Consider the following 9,954-nt stretch of genomic DNA (forward strand, 5'->3'; position numbering starts at 1 on the left):
ACCAGATCCCTCCGCTCTGGTGTCAGCAGGACCTGGGCTGCTCCGAGGCTGTGCCCTGGCCTCCTGCCCACTCAGTGTCTGGCAGATGCAGCTCCCCTGACCAGCCCCTGCAGACCGAGCACCTGGTGTGGCCCAGCCAGACCCAAGAGAGCAGGCTCAGCCCCCAGCCTGACCGCGTGGGTGGGGGCTATGCCACGGTAGATCGAGGGAGCCAGGTGCATAGGTGGACGAGGGAGCGGTTACCAGGTCGATGGCGATCCTCTGGTCTGAGATTCCTCCCAGGTCGCCGTTGTGGTCAAACAGCGCTGTGATCCCCATGGACTTCAGGGCCTCCACCAGGTTGTAGTTCTTCTCCAGCTTGAATTTAGGCAGGAGCACCTCTCGCGTTCTAGCCAGAGAAAGGGGAACCCTGCTTTATTGAGCCACAAATGACAAAAGAATCACGTTTTTCCCCTTAAATGTCCACAGCCTATTCCCCTGGGTTGCATCTGCCACAGAACCACCACCACCCCCCGTCAGAATCCCTGGAGGGTTTGGAAAGGTCACCCACGGTGCTGCAGTTACTCAACGCTGAGTAATGGCCCTGTGCTGTGTGGTCCTCTCCTCGAGGCTGCGGGGGTCATTTCCCCCCTTTGCGGCCCCCCTTTGCGGTCGGCAGCAGGAGCTCCGCTGGCTTATCGTTTGAGAACATATCTGAAAGAATTCCCTCTAGTCCCCCAGTTTCAGGCATTTCTTACTTTGCTCATTAAGGAGTTGAATATTGGGTCGGTGGATTAAGGGGTCGTCAGGAAAGTCACGACACATTTTTGCATAGAAAATACAATCCGACTTTCCCGAGGCCCTAATAAAATCAGAACCGTCGAGGCCAGCAGGCAGCGTAGCGATGACGCCACTGGACTGCTATGTGGCCAACCACAGTTTGAGTTCCGGACCTGGTGGCTTGAAAATCACACCAGGCACGTGTGCACGCGAGCCCAAAACCCCTAGAGGAGAATGGAAGAGAAGGGATTGCTGCGTGGCCACCCCCCTCTGGGTGATTTCTCACTTCCCCTTTTTCTGGCTATGTCTCTCTCTCCAATGAGTGCATGCGCCCTATGGAAAAACCTAAAAATAAAAAAATAAAAATAAAAAAAAGATGGGGACCAGCAGTTAGCATAATGGCTATTTCACTGGGCTCCCACGTAGTCGACTGCGGTTGGAGTCCCAGACCCAGTGGCTTAAACTCACGCCAGGCCCATGTGCGTGTGTGCCCAAGATCCCGAGAGGAGAATGGAGGAGAAGGGATTGCGGCGTGGCTATGCCCCCTGGGGGGTGATTTCTTGTTTTCTGTCTCTCTGTCTCTCTCTGTCTTTCTGGCAAGCACATGCACCCTATAGCAAAAACCTCTCCCCAAGAAAAACAAAAACAAAACAAAAAACAGCCAGAGTGCCGGTACCCCTGCACAGCCCCAGTCTCTGGGAGGTGAAAAGGACACACGTACACACACGCGTATACACACACACACACACACACACACACACTCCCTACGTACCTATTCGTCATGCTCTTCTGCCACCTCTCCACCACCTGGGGCGTCAGCTGTGCTTCGAGGGCCTTCATCCCAGACAGCTTGTGGGGGACCACGATGAGCATGCTGATGCCCCCCACGTACTCCAGCTGCAGGACGTCGCAGTCCAGCTCCTGGTCGTTCGCCGCCAGGAAGTTCCCCTTGGTCTGCATCATGGGAACCTTGACCACTTCGCGCTCGTTCAGCCGGAAGTTGTGGTTGTGGGTCATTTCCACTGGGAACTTATTCACCCAGGATCCTGTGAAGTCGGCCCCGGGCAGTTACTAGAATGCTCTGTGAGGGCAGTGGTCCCCACCCCGGAGCAAGCATTCAGATCCCTTGGGGAATTTGGCTCAGTTGCAGACTTCAGGGCCTGCCTTCCTGGGAGTCATCCCCTCAAGGGGTTGGCCACGCTGCAACCCCGTCTCCTCTCGGGGTTTGGGGCATTCGTGCACACACACCCCAGTGTGTATTTTTGCCCACCGGGTCTGGGACTGGAACTGTGGATTCAGCCATGTGAGATCGAGCACCCTAACTACCACACTACCTGCTGGCCCCTCCACTTCTGTTTTCATTGTGCTTTACAGAGTGATCGTAGCGTTCAAAATCAAATCAGTAGCAGAGATCTGAGAGCTATCCATTAGAATCGCATTCCTCCTCGCCTCTGGTTTGAGGTGCGTTGTGAATGAGTGGGTGCTGCCAGTATTCAGTGTTTTCTGACTCTCAGTCAGTGACCAGTCCAACGCGGCGGGGACGGGAAGCAGGTGCGTTTGCCATTTCCACATTTGGGTGTGACACGGTCACCGTGTCCAGGGACTGTAAGCCGACCACGCCTAGGCTCCTCTACCCCATGCTGGCAAGGACTTCTCTGCCTGCCCCTGAGCACCGGCCAGGCTCATGCAGAAGCTCCTGGGACGTACCTAGAGGCACCTAAAGACTGGCAGGACCGAGAGCCTCAGTGCTGCCAGAACGTCTTACACTGACCTCTTCTTTTTTTTCAAGAGAGAATTTTGCTTGGGAGTTTTTTTGTTTTTTGAGAGACAGAGAGATTTTTTGCTATTGTGCACTTGCTAGAAAGACACAGACAGAGAGACAGAAAGTGAGAAATCACCTGATGGCCATGCCACAGTCCCTTCTCCTCCATTCTCTTCTCGGGATTTGGGACACGCTCGTGCATGCACCCAGCATGAGTTTTAAGCCGCCGGGTCCAAGACTCGAACCACAGTCAGTGACTATGTGGGAGTCGTCCAGCATCGTAACCCTTACGCCATCTGCTGGTCCTTCCACTGGCCTCTTCTAAAGCCATTCCTAAGCATAGGTTCATTGTTCGTGAAAGCAAGGTAAGTATCCCCACCAATGACAGACCGGCTGCTTATCACGTGATGCGAGTGTTCTGATCACAGTGTCACTAACTCGAGTTGAACTCTCGCCACGTGTTGCGTCACTGACTTTCGTGGTTCTCCCCACGACCCTGTCAGAGAAGTGTTATCATCTCCGTGACAAAGATGGAGGAACGAAGTCACAGAGACGTCGCACGGCACACCTGTGGCCACACAAACGCAAAGTGGTGACACCAGGATGTAGACATCGGTTTGCTCCGTTCCAGAAGTTCTTACAACCAGGAGCAGGAGACATGTGCGTGTTCATATGTACACCGTGTGTGCACATTTGTGTCTCACGAGCTATTAGAGACGCAGCCTCAGAGTCCACCCACAGCCAGACCGGCACTGGCCTGGTGTGGGCGGAAAGCCGCGGCCAGATCCCGGCTCTCCGTGCTGTCTCTGCTCCGACCTCTTCGGCCCTTCTTGCACATCCCACAGAGTGCTGCCTTGCCCAGCTGCTGAGGCCCCGCAGGCCAGTGGCACTGGCAGGGCAGGAGAGGTTCTGCTCCACTTCCCCCAGGCAGACGGGCCTCTGCCTTGAAACCCCGGGGCTGCCATGCAACCAGGCTGGGCCTACCCAGCAGGAACCTTGTTCCCTGCCCTTCACTGCTACCTACTCGTCCTTGATGCAAAGATCAAAATACAGTGTCTCTCTTGGGTATGAGTTTTTGGTTTTTGGGGTTTTGTTTGTTTGTTTGTTTTAGGTTTTTTTTTTTTTTTTTTTGGGGGTTTTTCATAGAGCATGTGTGCTTGCTGGAGAGAGACTGAATCAGAGAGAGGGAAAATTAGAAATCTGCCCCCAGGATGGAATAACCACATTGCAATCCCTTCTTTTCCAGTCGCCGCTCAGGATTTTGGCCATGCATGCACATGCGCCCAGAGTGTTTTTCAGGCTACTTTCTCAAACCGTGGTCGACTACATGGGAGTCCAATGACATAGCCATTACGCCAACTGCTGGTCCCTTGGGTATGAGTTTTAATGCTGAGTCATTCCTGTCTCTCCTTGAGCACACTCAGCTCAGAGAGTAAAGCACAGATTTCTTCTGGTCGAGTCCCAGTGAGGCCATTTGAAAAGAGAGGTTTGGGACCAGAAGTTGATGTAATAGTTACATCACTGGACTCCCACGTAGTTGACCATGGTTCAAGTCCCGGAACCAGAGGCTCGAAACAGACACCAGGCATGTGTGGAGAGGAGAATGTCAGAGAAGGGGTTGCGGCGTGGCCATCCCCCCTGGGGGGTGATTTCTCACTTTCTGTCTCTCTCTGTCTGTCTGTCTGGTGAGCGCACATGCTCTATAGCAAAAACCTCTCAAAAAAAAAACAAACAAAAACAAAAAGCCACGATACCTGCCGCAGAACAGCTGGTCATGTCACCTCATCGGGTCCTCCCTTTCCTGTCCCCGAGTCGGCCGTGTGGACCTGGTGTTCGGTCTGCGCGTACTGGAAGAGCGCCGCGCGTTTGCTCTGCGGGGCGGGGGGCGTCTTACCTTTGAAGTAGACGCAGTTGAGGGTCACCATCTGCGTGGCCGGGTCGACGCTGTCCAGAGCGTCCTTGATGAGGCCCTTGGTGAGCCTCAGGATGTGCTGGTTGGTTTTGGAGATGAAGGCGGGATCCGAGAAGTCGGCCGCCTGGGCCTCGGCAAAGTAGTACTCTCGCACTTTAGTCTTGAAGTCCTCCAGGATCGGGAACTGCTTCTGGACGTAGAGGTCGTTGACCGACCGCAGCGTGTACCCGAAATTCCTCCTGAAGAGGCGGTGGGTCAGCTTCCGGAAGAGGTTGTGCACCGTCGTGAGCTCGTACTTGCTGCTGGCGTTGACGAAGTCTTTGAAATGCAGGATGGAGTGCACCTGCTCATGGGTCTCCCCCTTCAGGCCTAGGGAGAGCATGCCCATGGCGGTGGAGATGCCCACGGGCGCGATGAAGACGTTCTCCGAAGCGCCGGCCCGGTCCTTCAGCGCTCGGTAGAGGTTGAAAGCGAACTTGGCGTTGAGGATGTTGAGACGCTGGATCCGGCTCTTGCCTTGGAAGAGCTGGAGGATGTTGCCGGCGCTGGCTGCCGTGTCCGTCGGAGACACCGCGTCAATAATGTCGATGTAGTCATCGTCCTCGCTGAAGATCTTCTCCAGGTCCAGGTAGTCGTCGTCCTCCTCGCCCTCTGCGATCCAGTCATTGGTGACCGTGTTCTCCTTGTGGAAGTCGACGGGGAGGAGGGGCATGCTCAGGTTCTTCTTACCGGCCTGCTCCCACTGGGGGGCCAACGGCTCCCCTCCTGTCTCCAGCTGGTCCGGCAGGCCCCTCCCAACACACACCCAGGTGACCACGAGGACGAGCAGGGGGTGGAGCACGTGCTTCATCCTGGCAGAGCTGGAGGTGGAGGGAAAGCAACACACATGGTGAGGGCGGCCTGGCTGAGCCCCGCCCGCCACGGGATTCCCGTGGCCGAGCTCCCGTGGCTCTGACCCAGAAGATGCCCTCATGGCACCAGTTCTTTTTCCCTTTTTTTTTTTTTTTCATTTCCCAGAGAGCACATGAGCTTCAGAAAGAGAGGGGGAGAAAGCAACCCCTAGTGGGACGTGATCATGTCACAGTCCCTTCTCTGTCCTGCCAGGATTTAAGGCACAGACACACGCACCTGGCATGTTTTCCAAGCTGCCGGGTGTGGGATTTGAACCGCCCAGATGGCCATCTGGAGTCTGGCTCCCTTAACTGCCAGGCCACAGGCCTGGCCCCAGAGCACCAATTCTGAGCTGCTTTAGGACTGTGGACTGTAAGAGAACCCAGTGAAGGAAAATGTACACCTCACATTTTGTGGGGGCTTTGTAAGGCTCCCTGAGGGATCCATGGGCCTTTAGAACAAGAATTCTTTCTTTACGGGTTTGCAAAACTGCAACCTTCTAGAATTTGAGGGTCTCTGAGATCCCAAGGGGAGGTTTCTTTTTCGTTCATTCAGCATTGTCTTCTATCTCCATGCAGCATTTCTTTTTCTTTTGTTGTTTTTTTTGGAGAGGTTTTTGATACAGGGCACGTGCACTTGCCAGATAGACAGAGAGACAGACAGAAAGCGAGAAATCACCCCCCCCAGGGGGGATGGCCATGCCACAATCCCTTCTCCATTATCTTCTCGAGATCTTGGGCATTCACGCACACGCGCCCTGCGTGAGTTTAAGCCACCGGGTCCAGGACTTGAACCGCGGTCGACTATGTGGGAGTTCAGCCACATAGCCATTATGCTAACTGCTGGTCCCACCATTTCTTTTTTTTTTTTTTAAGAGAGAGATTTTTGCCGTAGGGTGCTCGTGCTCGCCAGAGACCGAGGAAGACAAGTGAGAAATCACCCCTCAGGGGGCATGGCCATGTAGCAGACCCTTCTCTTCTATTCTCCTCTTGGGATTTTGGGCACACATGCATATGTACCCCGTGAGTTTCACGTTGCCAGGTCCAGGACTTGAACCTCAGTCAGTCATGTGGGAGTCCAGTGCCTTTACCACTATTCCACCGCCTGGCCCCTAAGCAGCATATTAAACAGTAGAGGCACAAAAGTCGCCCCAACTAAAAGGCTCACAAGCCAGTTGGGGAACAGACATTCAGTAAAGTAAGGGCTCTCAAAACTGGGACCAGCAGTTGGTGTAATGGCTGTGTCGCTGGACTCCCATGTAGTTGACCGGGGTTCTAGTCCTGGACCAGTGGCTTAAGTGCACGCTGGGCGCATGTGTGTGCGTGCCCAAGATCCCAAGAGGAGAATGGAGGAGAAGGGATTGCGGCATGGCCATCCCCCCTGGGGTGTGATTTCTCGCTTTCTGTCTCTCTGTCTGTCTCTGTCTTTCCGGCAAGCGCACGCACCCTATAGCAAAAACCTCTCCAAAAAAAAAAAAAAAAAGTTTGAAGGCCTGGGCGACACTCCCCTTATTCAAGTTGCCGAGGTAAGTGTTTAACACGCGGCCTTGTGGCAAGCATGCCACACCTGTTCACCACCTGCCTGCTACAAGAGGGGTTTGACTTGACCTGTCAAATCCGTCTTAACCTCCACATGGCTCTGTCTCTGTGTCCTTCTGGTTATTAACTGCATCTTCCGTAGTGAGCTGTTGTTTGGCCCTTCCAGATCTCACCAGGACAGCGGCTGTGGGTGTTTACTGTGGTCACTGAGGTCACTGAGGTCACAGGTACTATGTGATCACCCCAGAGAGAAGAGTCGTGTTTGCTCGAATGAGTTGTGTGTCTGCTTCTGTTTTCTACTGGGTGGATATTTGAGAGCTGGGGTAGCTGCAGCAGCCTAGGCCGGGTCAGAGGAACTGGCTGTCATTAAGCAGTTACTGAACCTGTTAGGCCTGAAGTTGGGACTGTGGAGACCCCAGTGGAAGTGCTCTCGGTTTTGCGGATGTCAATAGGAACGACTGTGGATGGTGCCAAGTGCCAGGCAAGGGGCTTCGCGTGCCTCGGTTTCCCCACATCAGGCAGCAGAGCAGGAGCCTGCGGCTTCCGTGGCTGAAGCCAGTAAGAGGCAATGGCTGTATTTAACCAAGTGGGTTGAGCCTTCCGAGTCAAGGCTCTGGCTTGTTGGCCCTGGTGCTCCCACGCTGCCCGGGCTTGGGGCCACTGCCCTAGCCAGTTTCCATCCCTGAGCCTTCCTCCTCTCATACCAGTAAACAATCAGCTCCCTCGTCATTTGCATCACAGCTGGGAGACTTTGGGATTGCACATGTCATAGACTGTCCCTTCCTTTCCCACTTGGAAAGCGCCTGGGGTCTTTTCCAACCCCTTCCTCTCAGCACCTTGCTGCGGCCATGGTGCCATGGATGGGGTCCACACACACAAAACAAATTCTAAAAATACTGGCTTTCTTTCCTTCCTTTTTTTTAAAAAAAGAGAGATTTTTGCTGTAGGGCACATGCACCCAGCAGGGAGACAGAGAAGAAAGTGAGAAATCACTCCACGGGGGAGATGGCCATGCCATAATCCCTTCTCCATTCTTGGAATCTTAGGCATGCATGTACAGGTACCCAGTGTGAGTTGCCATCCGCCAAGCCCAGGACTCTAACCGTAGTTGGCTATGTGGGAGTCTAGCACCTTAGCCACTATGCTACCTGCTGCCCCCTAGAAGTATTTTCTTTTTCTTTTCAGGGAGAGATTTTTGCCATAGGACGCGTGTGCTTGCCAGAAAGACAGAGAATTTAAGCCACCGGGTCCAGGACTCGAACTGCAGTCGACTACATGGGAGTCCAGCGACATAGCCATTACGCTAATTGCTGGTCCCTCCTAGAAGTATTTTCTAAGGTGTATAGCTATGAACAGAACCAGGCGTAGTTCCAAACTCGGACGTGGATATCAATGGCAATACACTTTTTAAGATGGGGCCGGCGGATGGCATGGTAGTTAAGGGTGCTGGACTCCCACATGGCTGACCTCAGTTCGAGTCCCAGACCTGGTGGCTTGCTTTCTCACTTTCTCTCTCTCTCTCTCTCGTTCTCGCTGTCGCCCACTCGTGCCCTGTTCCTCTCCGGTCAAATTAAAATAAGTAAGTCACTCACTCGTGTCATGTTCCTCTCCAGTCAAATTAAAAGAAGTAAATAAATAAAGTTCAATTTTTTTAAAAAAGTCATAAGAGAGCAGCTTAGTAGATGTCTCTTTGCTCAACTGCACCTAAAAATCCTTCTCAGATAAAAACAAGGTTAAAGAATAAAACAAAGCCCTCCTTGAATAAATAAGGGCTCAGGAAAACATCTGGGGCAAGGTATGGGGGCGGGGTGAAAACATTCACGTTTTATTTCGGTACTCAGAGATATTTTCTCTAGATGGAATTTAACGGCTTGGGGCCAACCCATGGCATGGTGGTTCAGGCAGCTGGATCCCACACGGCCGACTCTGAGGTTCAATTCTCAGCCTCACTGGCTTGAAAAACACCCTGGTTTGGGATCAGCAGTTAGCATAATGGCTATGTCGCTGGACTCCCACGTAGTCAACCATGGTTCAAGTCCCAGACCCGGTGTCTTAACACCCTGGTTTATGTGCACGTGTGCATGCCCAAATTCCAAAAGGAAGGGTAAAGGAGGAGAAGGGGTCGCCGTGCCCGCTAGAAGTGCTTTTGTGCCCTCTGGCAAAATTTATAAAAAAGAAGAAAGAAAGAAAAAAGAAAAAAAGGAATTAGGGACCAAGGTTTTATATTCCTCTCGTGTGGTTATGTAGAATAACAAACAGCGTAAGACGTTTGAAAGGATCCCTAGACTGTGCTTGCGTCCAGATCTCTGTCTTGAAGAGAAGTCGTAGTTGTGGTTTGTTTTAGAAATTCGAATGGACTTCTGTGATGTTCTCTTGCCAGCTGCGTGGAACTGGGCTGGCCCTTTTGGCCTCCCCAGGCTTTAGAGCTCAGTGTTCAAAACCGTCCCACCAGGCTTAAGGTCTCCAGACCCAAACAGAGCAGGAAGACTGGGGAGAAGTAACCACCTGGGGTTTGAAAAACTTTTAATTGGAAATTGGTAAAAATTTACAAGGCCCACGCGGTGGCTTGGTGGTTAAGGGCGCAGGACTCCTATATGGCCCATTGTGGTTCGATTCCCAGGCCTGGCAGTTTGCTTTCTGGCTTTCCCTCCCCACTTCCCTCCCTCTCTCTCTCTCTTACTCTGTCCCTCTTTGGTCAAATTAAAAATAAATCAGTAAGTAAATTTAAAGTACAATCATTTAAAAAAACAAAAACTTACAGAAAAGTTTAAACAATAGCATAACAGAACAACCCCTGCCAAGCCTTTCCTTAGATTCACCAGGTTTTTATATTTTGGCACACTCGCTTTATCCCTCTCTCTCTGCCCCTATTTCTGCGAGTGTGTGTGGGAGTCTGCAAAAGGACTTCCAGAAGCTGGTGGAAAACAAAATGAAAGTACGAGTTTATTTGGGTGCAAAACGTTTTTGAAATTCCCCGTTTTGGCATAGCACGCATTTTCCACGAACCTCCGAACATCCCCCGCGTGTCTGTGCATGCAAGCCTACAGGAGCCCTTTCGTGTGCTCAAACCTTCTGAGAGCGGGTCTCTTCTA

The 9,954-nt window shown here is 52.5% G+C and overlaps 2 protein-coding genes across 2 annotated transcripts in view; one reads left to right on the forward strand and one right to left on the reverse strand.

Moving 5' to 3' along the window:
* PI4KA (phosphatidylinositol 4-kinase alpha) overlaps positions 1-9,954 on the forward strand; it is a 140,023-nt gene that overhangs the window by 47,197 nt on the left and 82,872 nt on the right. The gene's annotated exons all lie outside the window — the stretch shown is intronic.
* Positions 1-9,954, reverse strand: part of SERPIND1 (serpin family D member 1) — a 12,079-nt gene that overhangs the window by 1,714 nt on the left and 411 nt on the right. Inside the window, exons 2-4 of the mRNA XM_006140194.3 lie at positions 4,416-5,293; positions 1,532-1,805; positions 244-388 (exon numbers count right to left, since the gene is read on the reverse strand). Of these exons, the coding sequence (XP_006140256.1) occupies positions 244-388; positions 1,532-1,805; positions 4,416-5,283 (1,287 nt within the window). The 5' untranslated portion in view covers positions 5,284-5,293. The remainder of the gene's footprint in view (positions 1-243; positions 389-1,531; positions 1,806-4,415; positions 5,294-9,954) is intronic.

This window comes from Tupaia chinensis, unplaced genomic scaffold (genome assembly GCF_000334495.1).
Source record: "Tupaia chinensis unplaced genomic scaffold, TupChi_1.0 Scaffold000024_1, whole genome shotgun sequence".
Lineage (NCBI taxonomy): Eukaryota > Metazoa > Chordata > Mammalia > Scandentia > Tupaiidae > Tupaia > Tupaia belangeri.